The following is a 21,695-nucleotide window of genomic DNA, read 5'->3' as shown; positions in this document are numbered from 1 at the left end:
AACAGCCAGATGTCAGAGCTTTTAGAGGGGCACAATGGTGGGGGTTGGGGGACGGCATTCGAATCAGGGAGGCCTTAAGGAACTATTTTGACAATGAGCACCAATAAGGTGTCTTTGTAAACAGCGCTGTGCCATGCTATGACTGCTATCCAGCTTGCACTGTATATCAGTGTGAGGTGCAACCATTGTGTGCAAGAGATAAATAAAGATTGCTTATTCTTCACAGAGTATGTCTTTATTAAATAACAATTATTCACAACACACATGAAAAGGTGGGCTGGAGGGGAGAAAAAAAGTGAGGGGCAATGTGAGCTATGACAGCTGGTTGTGAGTTCGGCTATCGTTCTGGAAGCTGTCTGAAAGGGTGGAGCAAACGGGGTACCGAGATGGGCTGAGAGTTTGGTATGTGGAATGTATGGGTGGAGTTTGGGGAGGGCATGGAAAGCAGTTCTGTATTGCTGCACGGGGGAGGGGGAGGTGAGCATGCATGAATTCAGTCTGCAGCGTTATGAGTGACTTTAGCAGCTCCATTTGCTCCTCCAAAGCTTTTTATCACACGCTCATGACCTGCTATCACTTACTCCTGGTTTTCCCTTCTCTCCTGTCCATCAGTTTTCTGACTTTTTGGACACTTTTTTTCTTCCACCTCAGAGGACTGGAGGAGTTCTTGGAACATCTCCTCTTCACTTTTCCATGGTCATTTTCTTATCAATTGCGGGCGCTCTGCAGGTGTGGAGGGGTTTTCCCTTAAGGGCACATCTGTAGTAGCACAATAAACAGAAGCACGAATGTGAATGCAATAATAGCATTGATGCATTTCTGTAAAATATACCTCTTTCTCACTGTCCCCTGGCAAGCGCACAGCGCAATGATCAACCAGAGCATGGTGAGTTGTGCCTCTGGGGAGAGGGCATTCAAGCTGGGGAAAAGGTTCTGGGTGGCTGTTTGGGGTATTGATTCAGGTAGATAAGGACAAAATTTAAAATTGTGCCACCATTTTCCACATGTGGAGGCCATGGAAGCTGATTTCTTGCTTCTGAGAGTAAGCAGGAATGCTAGGGTGCATCGCCTCCATGTAAACAGCTTCAAAACAGGTCCCTGTGCTGCTTGCCTGGGTGCTGCTTTGGTCCTTGCACAAGTGATTGCCAATTGGTGCAGGAAAGTCTCCTAAAATGGGGAAAGAAACAAAGCAGCTTTGCCAAGGAATCTCCAGCAAAGGTTTGGCAAGTACCTCCAGGAAAGTTTCCTAGATATCTCTCTGGAGGATTCCCATGAAATCTCAGTGTGCATTAACACACTTTTCCACTGCACTGCTTAGCTGAACAAGGGAATGGGAAGCACATATAAATACAGCTACCCTTGTGCATTTCTATCCCTTCAACCAGCTGTATAATGCAACAAAGCAAGGGACAGCTGTACCTCACGTAACAAACAGCATCAGCACAAAAAAAATCACCTGAGCTCCCCTCTCCTGCATCCTGCATGCCAGAGCTAGAGGGCTGGGACAGGCTTGAACCCTCTGCAGTTTAGAAGAGGTCCTGGCTACCCAGGTCAGCAAACAGCATGGTGCCCTGTTCCACGTTGTCTTTCAACTTGACCTCCTTGACTGCGACTACTTCGTTGGGATTGAGTCCGGAGTCTGCTGCCTCTGGGCCTGTGGAGGTATCCATGGATCTCTTGGTGGTGGAGGTGAGGATCACTGCTAAGGATGGCTTCCAGCTCCTTTATAGAAGTGGCAGGTTTTTGGCTCTGCAACAGTGACGGTTTGACTCCCTAGCCTTTTGGTACCCCGTTGCAGCGCCTTGATTTTTCACACAGCACTGCAGCGTGTCCAGTTCATAGCCTTTCTCCACCATTAAATGAGAAATTTGACTGTACTTATCCAAGCTCCTTCGGCTGGAGTGGAGCTGAGACTGCACAGGCGATTCTCCCCAAATGCCAGTGAGATCCAGAAAGCTCCAGTGTGCTCCAAGTGGGGGAGTGTTTGGTGCGTGGAGCTGCCATCGTCAGCTGGGAAGATGCTATGTGAGTGTTCCACACTGACCAAGCAGGAAGTGGACTTTCAAAAATTCCTGGGACTTTAAAGGGGTAAGCGTGGATGGCTGCAGGTCAGTGGAGTTCAAACTGATGGCCAGAGCGGTCAGGATGGGCATGGTAGGACACTTCCTGAAGGCCATTTACCACGACATAACTAAGTGCAGTGTCTACACTCATGCATTGTTAAAAGTTTGGTGCAAAAAGCTCTATGCCTTTCGTCTGAGGTGGTTTTATTTTGTCGCAAAATCAGGGGTGTTGGGTTGGCGGGAGGGATTGCAGTGTGTACACCACTGTTTTGGCGCAAAAAGCTGACTTTGGTCTACAAAAATCTAGGGTAGACCAGGCCTTAGCCTAATAATGCAAATTAATCAACTGCCAGGAAATTTGAATTGCTTAACACCTTTATAAATGCTAATCAAGATCTGCTGAGTTCTACTGTAAGCCACAATGTTCTGTTTATTGAAACAATTGTTTGTGGAGCATTTGCCAAGGTGTTAATTTAATTGCCAGTTAATTAACTTGAGTAACGCCTCCGCAAGAATTCTAGTCAAGAAATAGCTACAGGGTATCTCTCTAGTCTTACCTCTTTTCACACGATCTTGCCACTGGTACTAGACTTCCTTCAGTTCTGTGTCCTGGAACAGCATCCCTGTATTTCTTCATCTCATCAAATTTTTATCTCTTGAAAGATCTCTTAAAGTACATTCTCTTCTTGTTTGTGGTTCTTAGGGTGTGTATAAGTGGCAGTTAGACATCTGCAGCTGGCCTGTGCTAGCTAACTCAGGCTTGCAGGGCACAGACTATGGGGCTGTTTCATTGCAGTGTAGATTTCTGGGTTCAGGCTGGATCCTGAGCTCTAGGAATCTCCCGGCTTTCAATGAGACAGTCCTGCAGCCCGAACCCCATGAGCCTCAGTAAGCTGGCACAGGCTAGCCGCAGGGTTTTCATTGCAGTGCAGAAATACCCTAAGTGTCTGGGGATTGGGTACTGAGTGTTTCACTTTTATTCACCATCCTGTCCTTACTTCTCTTCTTGGACAATATATGATCTTTGTTTCTGTTTGAATTGAATTTAGTAAAACATTTTGCCATGTATCTTGTATGCAGGATGTTATAAAGATTCCTGCGGCTGTTCTGCTGTAGGTATTTTCCACTTTGTATTTTTATTTTGTCTCCTCTCTCTCCTATGGCTTTTTCATCTCTCTGCCTGCCCTGCTGATGCCTCATTCTGGATACAGTGCATCCAGCCAACCGATGAAATTAGATACTAAGTTTGGTTTAATGCAGCTCTTCACTTCACTGTTAGCAGGTGCTGTTATCAAGAAAGGAAATGACTACTCTAGTGGCTAGAGGAAGGGACTAGAAGTTGTGTATTCTGGGTTATATAACTTGGTCTGCCATTGACTCTTTCTGACATTGGGCAACTTACAGCCTCTCTCTGCTTCTCTAAGGCTCACTTTTTAGAAACAGTGATTACTCATTTCTAAGTGTTTAATGAAAAGATGCTCTGTGTGCAAGTTACTATCTTCATCCATGTAGACTGACAACTGAAGGGCACAGCCAATAAGAGATCCAAAGTCTGGATGGTGTTTCAGGGTGCATAAGTCATTCTCCTGTACAAGTTTTCATCATACTGTGGTATCCTGGCTGATGATCAGCTTGGACTCTTTTGCCCCAAAGTTAACAATGGTGATTGTTTGTGGGTTCCCCCTGAACTCTCTGGAAAATGAAAATGGTTGGTTGTCAAAAATATAACAGCAGTTTACCCATTGCCTATCTGGCTGATGATAAAAGTAGTATCTACTGACTGAATTAGAAAGAAGAAGGGATGAAATTGGGGGTCATGAATGAACCAGCAAGTATTTTTTGTCTTTAGGTTAATTTATCCTACACCTATGAGACTAAAGATGCCCTATGTTTAGTATTAACCATTATGAATGGAGGGGATTTGAAGTTTCACATTTACAACATGGGAAATCCTGGCTTTGATGAAGAAAGGGCTGTCTTCTATGCTGCAGAGCTCTGCTGCGGCTTGGAGGACTTGCAAAAAGAGAGAATTGTTTACAGGTAAGTGTTAACGGCAATAACACATACCTTGAAACTTGTCAACTCTGCATGTTGCATATAGGATTAAATGGACTTTTCATGCTTCCATGATACTAGGTTATTTTGTATACCTATTTCTGTGTGTTAATGATCGATTAGTCCCATTGAATTGTGATTGTTTTTCCCCCCCGACTTGTGTAAATTGGAAATGCTGTTTCCCAGTCCCTCGTCTGTTAAAAATTCTTATCCAAAAAATGTGTATACGCTTAAAATTAGAATCAGTTCATGGTTGACTATTCTAAAATAGAAGAATTCTCACTAAGCTGAGCTAATGCAGTGCCAATGAAGGAAAACGATGGGCATCAGGGACATTGCAATATTCAGATGTAGAGGGAGAAGGTCCCTGCAGATACAAATTCAGTGGTGGGGTATGACATACAACTAGGGAATGTCCTGGCCATGGCACCCACCTAAAATATATCTCTCATAATCAATGACACCCTCCCTAACCTAGCCTCTGTCTCCCACAAAAAAAGTTTTAAACTAACTGAACCATCATACCATAACTGAGTAACTATGTGACATTTTTTCTATTCTCTGTGTCTGTCATTAACCCCTAATGTATATTAGATGTGCTGCAATAAGTGAGGATAAACTCAGTTGTAAATGTTTTTTGGGTCAAGGATCTTACTTGTGTAAGCACCTACCATGCCTGGACGTGCATGCACGTGCGTGAGTGTATAAAATTTAAAAATAAAGGGGGCTTTGTTCTTTTTTCCTCCATAGATAAAATATTAGGAAAGGGGAAGACATTGAGACATGCAGAGGTCAAATGGCTTGCCCAGGGTATTACAGGAAGTCAATGACAGAGTCGGGGATAAAATCCAGATCTTTCAGACCTGTGGCTTCACTACAAAATCATCCTTCTTCCCTTAATATCACTTTTAATTTGAAAGTACTTCAACTTACTTTCTTTAATAGTATATAACTACTGATGTTTCTTCCATGCTAGGTTAGTAGTTTATTATAGCAATAACCAATAGCCTATTCTACTGTCTATCTGTACTAGTGTTAATTAATTAAGAAACAATATGCCAATACTACATAAACACCATTTTATTCCTTTTCCGTTTTTTAAATGGTTTGTGTGAAATGAACATTTATGGAATGGATGACTAATAGCTCAGCAACTAGTGCAAGCTATTGCTAACTTCATTGCCAGGCAAATTGGTTGAAATGATGGTAAAGAACAGAATTATCAGACACACAGATGAACACGATATGTTGGGGAAGAGGCAGGTAAAAATAAATCATACCTCACCAGTTTACTAGGATTCTTTGAAGGTATCAATGAACAAGTGGACAAAGGTGACCCAGTTGATATAGCATACTTGGACTTTCAGAATGCCTTTGACCAGGTCCTATTCCAAAGCCTCTTAAGCAAAGTAAGTTATCATGGATAAGAGGAACGGTTCTCTCATAGATCAGTAACTGATTAAAAGATAAGGCTAAAACTAGGGATGTAAAAATTTGTTCTATTAAACGGATTTTTAATTATTCTAAATATAGAAAGGTTAAACACTGGGGGGGGGGGGGAAGCCATGTTGGGCTCAGCTCCTCACTGCCAAGTGAGAGCTGCCTAGCTGCTGTGGTAGCTGGTCACTCTCATTTGTGGGGAGCTGAGCCAAGCCCAGCTGCAGCTCCCCGCCTCCATGTCTCCCTCCTGCTCGTGGGGAGCAGAGGCCAGCTGCAGCTCGCCCCCATGCTGGGCTCCATGCCTCCCTGCCGCTTGTGGGGAAGCTGCTTTTAGTGATGCTTATATTCTCACCATGTGTCTCGTGCTAGTTCTGTCTGTCCTCTGCATATCACTAAATCACTGGAATGTGCCCCCATCAAGCAGGAATATTAACAATATTCTGTACTTATAGCATGTTTTATTCAGGGATTGTAATACACTTATCAGACATTAAGGTGCAGCTGGGTTTCTGTGTATTCTTATGATGGTTTGTTTTTTACACCTATGCTTCCATGTAAAACGGAACCAGCCTTTGTCTAATATATATATTTAAATTCAGTTTTAGTTCTATGCTTCTTTCAATCTTCTGGCTCCAGGAAAAAGCCCTACCGTGGTGCCTCCATTCCCAAGATTAAAGTTGCACACTGTGGCCCCGGTTGTGTATTGTGATCCATTCAAGTGCAGTGTTGCATACTTAGGCCACAGTCTTGCATTGTGATCCTTGTGTTTCCAGCAATGATGCTGACTGTTGCCACTGCAGAAAGAAAAGGCTGCTGCCTCATATAACAGCAGCCCAGAAAGAAAAAGCACCACTGACAGCTCCGAAGTCCAATATCTCACAAACCACCAGGCCTAGAAACTAATCCTGGGCACCATTCAACAGCGGGGATTGTAGCTCTTGAGCTAATGACTGTCAAAATCATGTTAGAAGTTGAGTACTGTCCCCATTAAGCAACAGTCCTTGCTATTAAATATGGTTAGATTTTAATCAGTCCCCTGGATGTTGTCCCAGTTGTGTTTAGAATTTACATGCCATAGTTTGCCCAAACAGATTATTTAAATTCTTAAAGTAGAGTAGATTTTTTCAGCCTAAAATGTAGGCAGTCTTTTAAAAATATTCTTAGCTTCTCTATTTGAAACAGAAATGCCTTTCTACCATCGTCCTCTGACCACCATTACCTTGTAGTCTTGTAAATCAGTGGTGTTCAACCTTTTTTTTCATTTGTGGACCCCTAAAAAATTTTGAATAGAGGTGTGGACTCCTTTGGAAATTCAACCTGTGGTCTGTGGGCCCTTACCATATAGACAGAAAACGGACTGAACAGAATTAAACTCTAAATGTTGCATGTGCTTGGCACACCATTTGATGCAGTGTGAGAAATCCTTTTCCATGTGATTAAAAACAATCTTCTTTTGCTTGGAGAAAAATACTGTTTTGTTGATCTCCTAAATAGTTCTGATCTAGCTGATCTCACTGGTTAAATGCCCAGTAAAACTTAAATGTAAACAAATGCATATCACCATTATTCTACGGATAATAAAATGAAGATGAGTTGCCAAGAAATGGTTAATTGGTGCATATGAATCCTGAAGTGTTACTAGATTTAATTTGATCTAAATTGTTCAGTGCATTTTGTGCTTTTATTCAGAATTGTTCTTATTTATTACAATTATTCTTAGAGAACAAAAATTGTGATATTAATATGGTTTGATATTATTTTTAATGAGAATTATACCTGTTTCCTGTTTTGTTTGTCTATATGTTGTCTTTGTGCTGTGAAAACTGGAATCAATTTAAAATATAATGTAACACTTTATCCCTTTTTATAAACTTTTTTAAATTGGGAAGATCTTTAAATACAGTTTAACAATGGTATTTAAGGCAAGTGCAAGACACTATGATTAAGTACAGAAGTGCAACAGAAATTCTTGCTGCTATTTTAGAATACTGTGTACATATGTCTTAACAATTAAACAAATTGAGGTACATTTAATGAAAAACTTGCTAATACTTTCAGCAGAAAATATCCTTCAGATATTTGTGTGTGGAGTAGAAACTGAATGCAGATTAAATTCAACATAACAGGAATCACTGAGCAGGCTTTTGAAGTGTATTTTCTCTGTCCTCATTCTACATAATAGGCAGGAAGTGGGGTTCAGATGATGGTTGCCATCAGCATGTGCTTAGACATAAAGTCTCTGGAATCTCTTCCTCCACTAATGAAATTCAGACACCTTGAATAGCAACAACTCAACATTATAAAGCAACACTTCATGACAGCATTAAGACAAACACAGCTAATCCAGGTGAAACTGCAGGGGGAGTTTAGGGGCGGGTCTACACAGAAGTTAGACAGCCACAGCTGGCCCAGAGCAACTGACTCAGGCTCTGGCTAAAGGGCTGTTTAATTGCATTGTTGATGTTTTGGGCTCAGGTTTGCAGGGTCCTAAAGCCCAGGCTCCAGCTAGAATCCAAATGTCTACAATGCAGTTAAACAGCCCTTTAACCCGAGCCCCACGAGCCTGAGTCAGTTAGCACCGGCCAGCTGTGGGTGTCTAATTGCAGTGTAGACATACCTTGAGTAGTCAGATTGTGAATCCACATGTCATAGTCAAAATTAAAATTTGTGTATAATTACAATCTCTTACATGATTTTTGCGATGTAATCTTTAGTAATTACATATGAACAGGTGTTCAGTTTCACATGGGATAAGTGGCTCCTTATATAAAACTATAAAAGGATTTTTTGGTACTTCATAAGAACTGTTTGGGAATATATGATTGTTGCTATCCAGATTCTAGCTCTGTTTCCACGAACAGCATAGATTGGGAATCTTTTGTCTGAACCAGTAGTTTCTTCTTAAAAAATGTAAGTAGGGAAGCCTAAATCCCTGAGATGGTAGCAAGGTTTAAGGAGAAAAATTCCTGTCCATGCAGGTTAGGGAAGCTATTCTAGAATGCTATTTGCAACAAATGTATTTTAAAATGGTAGTAACTGGCAAATATCCAATATCAGTATAGGTAGAGAGGTCTCTTAACTAGAGCTGGCTGAAAACTTCCTTTCTAAACTGTTTTCCAATATAATATTGGGTTTTCAGCTACATTAATTTTTTTTATGACAAATATCTGCTTTCTGAGAAGAAGTCACCTTTTTTGTCAAAGCATTGAACACCTGGGTTTTGCCTGAAAACTTTTTTTTGTTTTTGATGTGTATGGGTTTTGATTTCCCCTGCACTTGAAGAGACCATTTTCCAAGGAAATTTTTATTTGGATTCCTCAGCCTTCTTCAGGGAAGGAACTGTTTCTGACCATCTCCACTGTGAATCTTCTTAATCTATAATTCATCAAGTTGTTAAAGTATGTATTATAAAAGATAAATTTGAAAACTTGAGATTTTATAGTTTCTTCTTGCTTAAGTCCCACTTTTCTAAGGAAAGCAATTCTGTAGTTTCTGCAAAAACTACACTTGATAGTGGCTATAATTGGCTTTTTGTTTCATTTGCTTTGTTAGAGACTTGAAGCCTGAAAATATTCTCCTTGATGACTGTGGTAAGTAAACATAAACTTCTTGGCATGTACACTAAATGTATACTCCTTAGTGCAATGCAAAGAAATTTAAGGGGAATTAGCAATTTCTCTAAAATACCAAGGACCTGATTCACAAAATATTAGCATGCAAGTGTGTTTATGTGAGTGGAAAATAGATTGGCTGTTCTTCCTTTACTGAGAGTAACAGAGAAAACACTTCGCTTTCATTCCTTGATTCTTTAAAACAGGTTTTTTCACTGGATCTAATGTAGCTAATTGAGGTCTTCACTGGATAGGCTGGAAGAGAATTTTACCTTCCACTGTCTTCTGCCTTATAGTTAAAAAGCAGAATACTGCTTATTCAGTAAATTCATCAGTAAAACCTCATTAGTTACAGTTCTTGGCAATAAGAAAAAAGAATGAGCAGAAGCAATTTGAACCCTTTGCCTTTTTAATGATTTATTTTAACACTTCAATTAAAACAAAGTCTGATATCCTGGTTGAATGGAAATAAATCAAAGAAACAGACTGCACCAAGCAGAAATAAAAGTTTCTGTGCAAATAAGAATTCATACAAACTGCCATCCTCTCTTCTATCCCCTTTATAATGTTGAAATTAGAAGGAGCTTGTGACTCTCTCTTTTGCAGGAAGTGGTAATTGCTGCGTTTGTTCTCAGCTATGTACAACCAAATATGAGCCTGGTTTGAGCTTATAACTGTTAATACTGTAGGTCTGAGGCCAAATGGTTTCATTACATCACTTGGGCAAAATCAAATCAAACCTCAAGGTCAATCAAAATCTTAAAATCAAACCTCAAGGTGTGCTAAGTAGATTTCCAAAGTGGTGCATGGGGATGATTTATGCTTTGATAGACAGCAAGTTTATCATTAACTTTTTCCTCTAGTAAACTCCTACAAAAAGTGAGTACCTAACTGGAGGTATATGGCCTCCCATGACTTCTCTATAGAATAATATATCTGGCAGAGGGAAGGCATTCTTATTTCAGAGAGCAAAAGGGACTAATTAGAAAGATCAGATCCTGCATTTGATGGCTTCACCAGATGTCAGTGAGTAAAAGGACATCCTAATGTATTTGAAATAACTCCTGAAATGGCCAAGAGCTTAAGTTATTTCTCTCTGTGTATTGAGAGGCAGTCAACTTTTTAGACTTTCTTCAGAAATTACTTACCAATCACGAGTAAAAAAAAAATCTAGCTTTACATTGAAAAAGAGAAAATAAATGTCTCATTAAAAGGACCCTAATGACTTAATTGCCTTTGTCTGAAAATCCTTTATCCACTAGTGTGTCAAATAACACCTTAAATTATTATATCTAAAAGAGATCAGAGCTGTGTGCAGTAAATCTAGGCATGATGTATTTCCATTTTATGTGTTAATAATGAAAGAATAGGAGGATGTGATCTTTTGAAATATACTTCTAAATAGTTGGTTATTCCTCATGGACTTTGGTAAACACTGTCAACTTTATATACATGCATGTAGAACTGGATTTTTCTGACTTGTAAATATGGTCAAAGGATATAAGTCTGACAGCAACTTCTGACCTACATGACTTTGTTTCCTTGCATTTGGAATCCACTGCAATTATGACTTTTAATTCCATTATAATTTTTGTGTATCTGAGTCTCTTTCAGAGTAATTGATTAATGAGGAAGTGTAGTACAATGTGCACCCCGATTTAGCTCTTCCGGATACAAAAATATATTCTAATTGCTTTCCAAAGTTCATTAAATTGCATCAGCAATGATGAGTATAGCTCCTTGGACTTATTTGACTTAGTAGTGAACTCAGTCTAATTAGGTTGCTTCTAAAACTTTTTTGCCTTTTGCCATTTGATGTTGAATAGAGACTTAGTCTGAGACACCTAAAAATGGAGCATCTTCACTGATGGAGAATCTATTTTTATCAGTTTTCCAATTTACAAGGATTTTTTTGTGAGCATCTAGATTGTCTGGCATCTTCCACTTGTGTGCTAATTAAAATTAAAGAATATCAAATCTAATCAATTGCTTCTAAATGCTCTGTGCAAAATTATGTAATATTCGTACTATAGTTAACTTAGAGACCCTTAATGAGATTGCCCTGCTGTTTTAGATACAAACATGTATGAAAGACACTTCTCTTGTCCTAAAAGCTATCAAAATGTGTTTTTCTTTCTTATTACAAAAACTGGTTGGGAAATTTTCCATTTAAATTACTTTCCAATGGAAAATGCAGTTCCTACGAAACTGAAATTTTTTGTGGGATAATTTAGATTTTTGCCCAATTTTTTAGATTTCTCCCCCCTTCTCTCTCCTCCCCCCCCCCCCAGCAGGAAAATTTATGAGTTTGTTTGGAGTCAATCCAACCCAAATCAAAATATTTTGCTTCCATTTTTCTGTATGGAATGGACTCCCTTGGCTAGACTCTCTCCCTTGGGACACAGTGGTCTCCCCTCCCACCAAGCAACATTCTGCATTATAGGTGTTAAATGAGTATAGTGCATCATAGGTAAGGCTAAGATTTTGTCATGGTTGTTTTTAGTAAACCTCACAGACCGGTCATAGGCTTCCGTGCATTTTTGTGTATTGCCTGCGTCCCATTTTTTTACTAAAAATAACCGGACAAGTCACAGGCAACACATAAAATGCATGGAAGCCTGTGACTTGTCTATGACTTTTAGTAAAAAAAAATAATGGCAGAGGGAGAGGGGGACGCGCTGAGGATATTACTGAAGTCGGAAGGGGGGATGAGAGCCTTAGCCCCACTGTGGGAGTGGGAGGGTCTAGCAATTGCCACCAGCCTGGTTCCCCCAGTGCTGGAGCTCAGAGCTCCCCCTTGGTGGCTCGGGGCTCTGGGGTCCACCCCTATTCATGGCTGGAGGCTCCGGGGTCCACCAGCTGAGGCTGGAGGCTGCGGGATCCCCCTCCATTGGTGGTAGGTCTAGGCTGCAGGGTTCCCCATAGCGGGATCTGCAGTGCTGGGAGCTGAAGGGTCTCTGCCGGTAATAGCTCGGAGCTGTGGGCCCACTGCAACTCTTAGAAGCTGACAGCTTCAGCCCTGCTGCCCCAGGGCACGAGGCGAAAGCTAAAGAGGATAATTTCACGGATATCTGTGGAAGCCACAGAATTGGTGATTTCTGCGACCTCTGTGACAGACTTGCACCCTTAATCATAGGAGAAGTAGTTTGATCAGGGAGCCTGACCTATGTAGAGGAATAAGGGCATGACGTATCTGAATTACAATTCCTTGAGGCATTGCAAAACCATTGGCTGATGCAGTTTAGTGTTAAACTGACTTGACATTTTAAAATTTAATTTAATTTTATTTTACCCTTCCAAATCTTTTTGATGTGGAGCTTGTTCTGTGAAAATTTTTGATATTAACTTTTTTGTTCTGATTCAGCATGAAAACTGATTGTTGAAATATCAGAATCTCCTGTGGGATAGAAACTCTGGTTTTCATTTTGTTCTACTTATTACAATGTTTTCACAGGAAACTGATAATTTTGAATAACCTTCTATTTTCTGATGTAAGGAATAAATGGAGCAAGCTCCAATGTTCTGCTAAGAAGTCAAGAAGCTTAATATAGTATAATAGACTTAAACTTGTTACTATATTGCTGTTCCTGTGGTTGCTGAATAAACACAGGAGTTGAAATGGACACTCCTAAATCCCATTCAGGCTACAGTCATGCTTTCATGTGAAGTATTCTGTTCCAGGCTTAGCCACAGACTTCTTGTGTGAGCTTGAGCAGATCAGTTCTGTGCCTCACTTTTTTCAGTTTGTAAAATGGAAGGATAATAGCTCACAAGGGAGGTTTTTTGATTAAAGACTATATGACTACATCTCTCGGGGTGTGAAAAATCCATACTGAAGAATTCGTCTGTTGACCTAGCTACTGGCTCTTGAGGAGGCAGATTACCTACTCCTCTGGGAGAAGCCTGCCCATGGGCATAGGTAATGTTTTAGGCCTAAGTAAGTGATTACTTTTTTGGGAGTGATGTGGGGAGGGTGAAGGTTACTATGGAAATCCCGTATTTTGAAAATGCTAGTACTTCATTCCTTGTTGAATTTGTGTAATTAATTTAACTGTAAATAGGACACATCAGGATTTCAGATCTTGGATTAGCTGTGCAAATCCCAGAAGGAGAAACTGTCCGAGGACGGGTTGGAACAGTTGGATACATGGGTATGTAAAATGCTTTTAACTAGCTAAACCATACTAATGAGATCTATTACACTTTCATAACTTTGGGTGACAGTAGAATACAGAATCATATTGGGTTTAACTTGGTTTTGGGACATTATTAGTGTCATGCTGTCTGGAGTGGCTGTTGATTGTGAGTGCCAACCTCAGGACAGACTGTCAAAAAGCAAGGCAGAAACACCAGACTAGTTGTATATTCTATAATTAGATTTCACTACCCAGTAACAAGTGTGAACTCCTAAAGCACTATACCAGTCTTACCATGCAGTCACAGACAGTCCCTTTGGGTATTCCAGTCTATCTTGCCATCCTGGAAAGCTGGATTGTGTGATAGATGTTATTTTTGGTATAAAGTGACAAACAATATTCAGGTTACTCCCAGTCCCAATGGACTAGTAATTTACATCAGATCAATTGTCTTTGGGTTGAGATCTGAGTAAAATGCCTGTAGCTAATCCTGTAATAAACTAACTAAATATTTTTTAAGGAAGAAAAGAAATGAGGTGTTTGGTTTTTTTTTTTTTTTACAAGGTTAAAACAGGAAACATACATACACAAATGAGTTACAGTCTTAGATTTCAAGAAGTAATATAAGCTTCTATAATAATAAGCAGCTGCATATGTCCTTTAGGGCTGACCCATTCTAAGCAGAATAGGGATCTCTTGTTTATGTTTAGGAATCTTTGTTTCTGAGTCCAGACAGCATAAAAGATCCAATTTCTCCTTTTGAGGGATTTTTATGCCCCCTCACCACAGAAACCAAGCTGATGGGATGAGCGCTCCTGCATGTAACCTCATCAGGGGTGGGCAGTTGACCAAGTCTTTGTTCCACAATGGGCCATTTGGATTCAGTAATCCTTCCAGGTAGGCAGGAGATATCACCTTTTGGGGTAAACTAATATTTCACACATGGTAATGCTTCTCCCCTGTGGGGAATTTACAATTTTAACAAACATTTTTATAGTTACAGAGCAAACGTTTAAACATTACCTTATAACGTGGGATACAGATATTATAAGTAGGATCAATACATGTAGCATCCTACAAGCATTCCATAAAGTCTAAACACATTGCTACAAATCTAAAATCTATTTTGATAATGCTAATACACAAGTAAGCAAGACTGGTTTCCAGCTGTGCATTTGTAAGTGTTAAGTGAGGCATAGGGACATTGGCATGAGCTGGCACCTTATCTGCCAGTGTCACAAGTGATTGTTTGGTAAAATTTCAAAATTAAATATATATAGCTATCTCAAAAAATTAATCATTCTGAGTAAAATTTTCAAAAACACCTAAACCTCATTGACATTGTTAGACTCTAGGCTCCTAAGTGTACAAATCGCTTTTGAAAATATGGCTTAAATTTCTAAGTCACTTAGGTGCTTAGCTTCCGGAAAATTTTACCTTCATTTGAAAAATGATTTAAGGATCATATTGATCTAGAAAAAAGCAAGTAAGGACTTACTATTGGCAGAGCAAAATATGGGAATATGCTGTAACTCTGGACATCCACTAGTTACTGTAGAGTCTGCTTTTAGGCAGAATGCAATGTTAGCTTAGTGGATTTGTGTTACTGGCCAAATAATGGGGGGAAAAAAACCTAAAACACCTGAATCTTTTTATTGTTGATAGCTCCAGAAGTCCTGAACAACGAAAGCTATACATTCAGTCCTGACTGGTGGGGTCTTGGCTGCCTAATTTATGAAATGATTCAAGGACAATCACCATTCAGGAAGCGTAAGGAGAAGGTCAAACTGGATGAGATAGACCGAAGAGTGAGGGAAGACCAGGAAGTGTATTCAGACAAGTTCTCAGAGGAGGCAAAATCCATCTGCAGGATGGTGGGTGAAGAGATGTAGAGGTTTGGAAATTAAATTTCTAACACTTTTTAAAGAGCTGAAATTTTAAATTTTAGTGTCTTTATTTTGTTGGAAATTTTCATAATTCGGGTGTCATGGCTTATGTGACCTGCATAGGTCTCTCTCATCTCTTTTTTTGATTCAACTATTGATATGATAGAAGTCCATAAACAGTTCCACGCTGGTGGTGTTAGATTTAGGAACTGAGGACTTCTCTTCATGCTTGAAGATCATGTTCATTGCTTTGTAACTTACAAAATGGTTGTACTTCATAAGTGTGGTAGTCCATATCCTCAAGCTAAGCCACAGTATGAACTTAGGGAAACCAAGGGCAAAGCTAAGCTTTCTAAACACAAAAAATGGGGTTTAATATGCGGAAGATGTGGCAGAAAAGTAGCATATTCTTTCTCTTGCGTAAAGAAAAAGACCATATCATTTGGCAGCTTGATTTTTTTTTTTTTTTTTTTTTTTTTAACCTTTATTGACTGAAGCAAAATCCAGTTAAGCATGGTAGATAACATACATTTACACAGAAGAATTTTTTAGAAAAATATTTATCTATTTGTTATGGTTGATTTACAAAAATATCTTGCCTAGAGTTACTAAGGTACTGAAACAATTTTAGATCTGCATTTGGGAAAAGCAAGATATGTGGCAAAGCATATGTGATCACCAATTATATAAACATAAGTAAATAGTTTAATAAGCTGCTAAATTATCTCTATGGGTAGAACCTATAATAATTGAAAAGCAAAATATTTGTAAATTAAACTAGTCTAACAAAAAATACTTGAATGCTCTTAAGCCACCTAGAGTATTTCAGATTTCCAGTTCTTTAAAAGTTAACATTTTGGTAGAGCATTCAGTTGCACATTTCAATAAGCAAAGGAGCCAAATAAAACTATATATTTTTTTCTATTGTAAAAAGGCTGTAAAGATAATTTGTAAATGGGCATTTATAAAAGACTAATTAAATGATATAGTTACTGTTTCTGTGCAGTTACTTGCTAAAGATCCAAAGGAACGATTGGGGTGCACTGGAGGTGGAGCTGCTGCTGTAAAGCAGAATCCCATTTTCAAGAATATTAACTTCAAGAGACTGGAAGCAAACATGTTGGAACCTCCATTTTTACCAGATGTAAGTAGATGAGACAGATGTGTCTAGTACTTAAATAGACACAATATGCTTCTCTGCTAATTAAATCAGTTCACACTGGAAAATAGGAAGGGCGCAGAAGCTAGCTATTATCTGCAAAAGGTGGCAATATTTGTAGGTGATTGACCTGAATTTTGTGCACAGACTTAAAAACTTCAGAGAGCCCTAACAAAATGAGTTAAATAGGCAACACAATTCAAATGTAATTCAGTGTTGTCTAATGATGATGTTTAGTTGCTTATATGGCACTTCCTTTTGTAAAGAGTTTTGAGATCCATGGAATGAAGTACAGCTTCAAGGGGCTGTGAAATTGGCTTCCCAGCTCTTTAAATCACTCCTTCCCCTGCCCTGAACAAAGAAAGGTTGGGCACCGAGAAACTGCTCTGGGATTGGGAGGGAGGGAGCGGAGCAGAGCAGAGCAGGAGTCAACTGCAACACCCTCACGAGGTAAGAGGGAGCAAGCTGCAACTTCCATTTTCTGTCAGAGCTCCCTTTGGGTCCTAGTGACCATGAAACGTGCTGCTCTTGGTTGCATGCAATCCACTGGTGTCCTTTCGTAACCCTCTTCAGGTCTCACACGATTGATTAAGCAGTATTAATGTAGAGGGTTCAGTGGAATCCTTTCAGTGGTCAGGTCAATAGTGAATAGGCAACAATGTGAACCGAAATATTTCTTTTAAATTGCCCAATTTTCTCTGAAAATAAAAATGATCTCAATGAAGCAAACATTTCACATTGCAGCCACGTGCGGTGTATTGTAAGGATGTCTTGGATATAGAGCAATTCTCCACAGTAAAAGGAGTGAACCTGGATACTACAGATGATGACTTCTATTCCAAATTTGTTACAGGTTGTGTCTCAATCCCTTGGCAAAATGAGGTACTGTACTTTAAACAAGTCCTGTTTGTGTATTATTGTGTAACAGTAATGAATATTGAAAATTGCAAAACTTTAACTTCCTTAATAAGGCTTTGTGATGAAACCACCTTTTTGCTTCAAGCATTTGCTCCAAAATGTTCCCAACAATAACAGCCCCATTGACGATTTGACAGGAGCCCAAGAGGCACACTTAACTTGCATAAAGTTGAACAGATGGTAGCTGCACCATCCTATGCTTTAGTGGGTGCTGCCCAGAAAATAGTAGTATCCGTTACAGTGAACACACTTCTTGATTTTTGCCTTGTCTCTGAAAGATTTATAATATTAACATTCAAAGCAGTGGGATCTCAGAGTGCTATTTAAAGCATCAAAAAATAAATTTACTCAGTGTTAGCCATAGTTACGGTGGTCTCAATGGATCATACCTGTGTATTCATATTGAGGGCAGCCAGCAGCCACATTGAAGAACTCTGTGGACCCTCCTTACTCTAAGTTTTAAGAACAAGCAATTATTACTTAAGTCAAACATTACTTGATAGTGCCTCCTAAATAAATATTGCAAACTAACTAATGATGAACTCATTTAGGTCCATGTGTAGTGTTCATTCCCCCTACCAATGTGGTGGGCACCCTGGATTTATTGTAATTAATGAGATTGTGTCTCTAGCTTCACCTACTCCAGGTTAGGCTGCCCTGCAACAGATGAGGGGAGGAACAGATATCCATGTTTATGTATCTGGCATGGATTAAATCCAATTCCAGTTTTAAAAGATGTACTTGTTGCAGTTTGGGTAATGGAAATTCAACAGCAAAGTGTGTGCGGGGGTTGGAGAGGAGATGTGGGTGATGTACATTATTCATTTTCATGGCAATCCAGACTGTTAGTTCACTGCCATTTCATAGCAGTGCTGATAAAGTTCTGAGAACAGGGCACACATGCTTTTATGTTACAGTTCATGCAAGAATTGAAGAAAGCTGGTCTTAATTTCTTTACATAAGGGCCCAAATTTATGGCCATGGTGTGGCTGCTTTTTGCCTGATCACTGTTACAAAGCAGCCATAAAGATCTAGTGATCTGCCTGTGCAGCAAAAAAGGAGCTGTGTCCTACTGATCCTTGGCAGCTGTGTTGGCTTTTGGGGGGCTGAGGGTAGCTAATTATAAAAGTAAAATACCTTTTTAGGTTTCGAGTTGCCCAAGGGTGGTTAAAGCTACTTTTGTGTCTTCCTGTGTGGCCCTGGTTAGGGTTCAACAAAAAATCCAATTGCTACTTTGGCAGCTCGCCATTAGTCCACAGGCCACACTAAACATGGTCTTTATATGACTGAGTTTTTTATTTGTATCTCTTCTTTCCACGTAGATGATTGAAACGGAATGCTTTCAAGATATCAATATATATGAAACTGATAGCACCTTGTCACCAGACCTAGATATGAGCAAAGATACTCCTAGACCAAAGAGAGGCTTCTTTCACAGACTCTTCAGCAGAGGGGTAAGAGTACTGCCTATGTTTTCATTTATTTTATTTTATTTTGTTGTATAATACACATTTTTAATACTTTTTTGCCTTTGCTTTTTAAATTACTTTAAAATGTTTATCAAAAGACAGTCTCACTGTTTATAAAAAAGGCTTATAATGGAAAAACAATTCATCGTAACAGTAGATTGGACTAAATGTAGATGTCTGATATAATCACTGAATGAATAGTGACTCCAAAAAAAGAAATGGTGGGAGACAAACATTAGGATATTGCAGGGGTGTTTGTATATCTGTGAGCTCATGTAGACTGAGCTGATAAATTGTTGTTGGGAGATGGTGTAGATGTACATGGGTTCCCCAGTGAACAAATTGACTCCACTTCTAAGACCTAATGTTTAATATTTTAAAATACCTTAAAATTGAGCAATCTTTAGAAATATCATCCCAAAGTGTTTACCATAAGACACGAGAAACCTAGTTTGTCTTAATATAGCCTACTTGCATATAGATCTGAGAGAAATAGGCTGTTTTTTAGTGTGTTCCACACACAGACCTGCATATACAATTCTGTTTGCTCTGCACATACAAATTCAGAATAGAATTGTTTTGGGAAGCATGAGCGCATTCCAGTAAAGAACCATCGAAATAACATTAGCTTTCAACAGAGATTTAAATTATTTTTAATTGGTAGGAACAAATCATGAAGCACGCACAATAAAATTGAACATTATAGTAGCACATGGAACACTTCTGTCATCAATTGGGCATTTGAATGTTGGTGTGAACTGACCTTTTGGTTATGATAAAAAGACTCTCTTTAAACAAGGAGAAACAGCTGAGTACCACTTTTACAAAATGTATTTGATTTGTACCTGTAAGAAAGTCGCCAGTTTGTTTATAACATAGGAATGGTGTGTTACCAGCCTATGCTTTATTCAGGGATCTAGTTTTCTTTGTATGCCTGTGCATGGTTCCCATTCAAGTTATTGGGAGCTGAATATCTACACTGAGGGAAGACTAAACATCTGCATTATTTTGATTTTTAAACGGTCTGCATTGACTGTGGACATTCAGCTATTCATATGAAAAATATAAAACAAGAAATATTTTAATCCCTATGCTGTTGGAGTATCAGAAAATTCACTAAGGCCTTGAAACATAGAGCCAAAATATGTAGGTTAATTTATACAGTAATATAACATTTATTACTGATTCACCTAGTACAGTTATCTCTGGCTGATGTACAGGAGACTACATAACAAAATACTGTTTTCAGCTTCTGCAGGCACTGTGCTATCCCATCTGGTAGTTGCAAGATAACTGGAAAATATACCAATAGTTTCTTAACTAGCATGGCTGCAGTCAAAATGTTGATCTTTTGACCACAGTTTTGCTTTGCTGATCATAATTTTTGTTTTGCTTAAGCTGTTGTCAAAAATTGGGCTTTGTATTGATGAAGAATCTTTGCAAATATTTTATGGTTTGAGGTCCTTCAGTTGGCTGTGAAATACTGTTTATAAATCTTGTCTTCCATTACTGACTTCACGAGGAAAGAATGAAAATAAAGTTAGATGAAGTGAAAAAGGCTGAGCTTTGCTTTGAGGATATTTGCTGCTTCCTTTTGATATCCACAAAGCTACTTACTAAGTAGAAAAACTATATGGATTCTTATTTAACTACTTAATTGACTAAATGCAGCCATTTTGTCCCATCTCTTTCTCAGGTCTGTTTTAAATCTGGTTACATTGATGATGAAGAGGAGTCCTCTAGACTCTAAATCACTGAATTATAGTGAAAAAATAAAATGATGAATGAACTCTGAAGGTTTTTTTATCTCTGTAAAGTGTATTATAAATTTAAAAAATTATGTATGGGCTTACAGATGTATATTTGTACTTAATTTTGTGTTAAGATATATATTTTCACTAAATCTTTATTGTATAAAAGCCATGAATACCACTTAAGAGTAAGCTTGTGTGTGTGATATATTATGTATTTTAACTGGAATAAGTTTGGAAATACTTAAGGGTTTTAAGGTACAGAAATTTATGCTGTCTGTGGTATGGATGTTACTTGGCTTTGGGTTTTTTGTTGTTCTTAGCAACTCTACAAAAGGCACTATGTTTCTTATTCCTCAGAATATTATTTAGGTTTGTTCTCAACAGTAGACTTGTTATACTGATTAGCTTTAATATTTCTGGTGTTAATAACACTTCATTACTGTTTGCTGTCATTTGCACTCTAATGTAGTTCCCCAGTCATTTTAAAATGAAATTGCTAGGAAAAGGAGTGAGTTCAGTGCACTGTGACCAGTTTTTGTGAAATACTTTATACAAGTTTAAGACTATATTTGTTTGTCTCAAGTTGTTCTTGTTTTGTATATTGTGTATAATATGTTTTGCCCTGTTCTCGCAACAGACTTAATTTATCCAAGTGTTGATATCAGGAGACAGTAATAGCTTTCTGATTAAGTATATATTTCCCCTCCATTTGTCACAAAGATAAATGGCTTCTCTGTAGCTTTATAGAATGATTGCCTTTCTATTAATATATTTGAGGCAGGAGTGAACATAACAGGAATTCCAGATTTTTTTTAGAAGTGGTAATTTATGCTTTTGGTATATAGCTTTCTCCCTCCCTACTATAGCTATAGCTTATCTGAGTAAAGCCATTGTCTACACTGGAATCAGAACCATGCCAGCTATACAACTTGACTGTGTTTTGAATATTTCATGGTTATTGCTACAGAGTTTCCCTACCACTGCAGACAGAACGTCTTCCCCTGAGATTAACAACTCCATGATATAGGTTCTCATTTGTAGCATCGGTTAATAACGTGAAATCATGAAAGTAGTATGATATGATCTACTACACAATATCTCCTTGCTAATTGCTATTGTAGAGTCTTACATTTTGGTTACAGCATTGACAGTGATTATCACTGCTAAGTAAGAATAAAATGTTCACATAAGTAACTAATATTAA

The 21,695-nt window shown here is 38.6% G+C and overlaps 1 protein-coding gene across 1 annotated transcript in view; it reads left to right on the top strand.

Moving 5' to 3' along the window:
- Positions 1-20,845, top strand: part of GRK4 (G protein-coupled receptor kinase 4) — a 66,441-nt gene extending 45,596 nt beyond the window's left edge. Inside the window, exons 9-16 of the mRNA XM_067558892.1 lie at positions 3,913-4,103; positions 9,111-9,148; positions 13,231-13,320; positions 14,971-15,179; positions 16,198-16,335; positions 17,095-17,232; positions 18,591-18,722; positions 20,434-20,845. Coding sequence (XP_067414993.1) covers positions 3,913-4,103; positions 9,111-9,148; positions 13,231-13,320; positions 14,971-15,179; positions 16,198-16,335; positions 17,095-17,232; positions 18,591-18,722; positions 20,434-20,487 — 990 coding nt within the window. The 3' untranslated portion in view covers positions 20,488-20,845. The remainder of the gene's footprint in view (positions 1-3,912; positions 4,104-9,110; positions 9,149-13,230; positions 13,321-14,970; positions 15,180-16,197; positions 16,336-17,094; positions 17,233-18,590; positions 18,723-20,433) is intronic.
- The last annotated feature ends 850 nt before the right edge of the window (positions 20,846-21,695 follow it).

Source organism: Emydura macquarii, unplaced genomic scaffold (assembly GCF_026122565.2).
Source record: "Emydura macquarii macquarii isolate MOO-44397 ecotype Brisbane River unplaced genomic scaffold, CSIRO-AGI_Emac_v2 contig_2199, whole genome shotgun sequence".
NCBI classification, from domain to species: Eukaryota; Metazoa; Chordata; order Testudines; family Chelidae; genus Emydura; species Emydura macquarii.
Note: the sequence above shows the minus strand (reverse complement) of the source record. Positions and strands in the feature narration are given on the sequence as shown.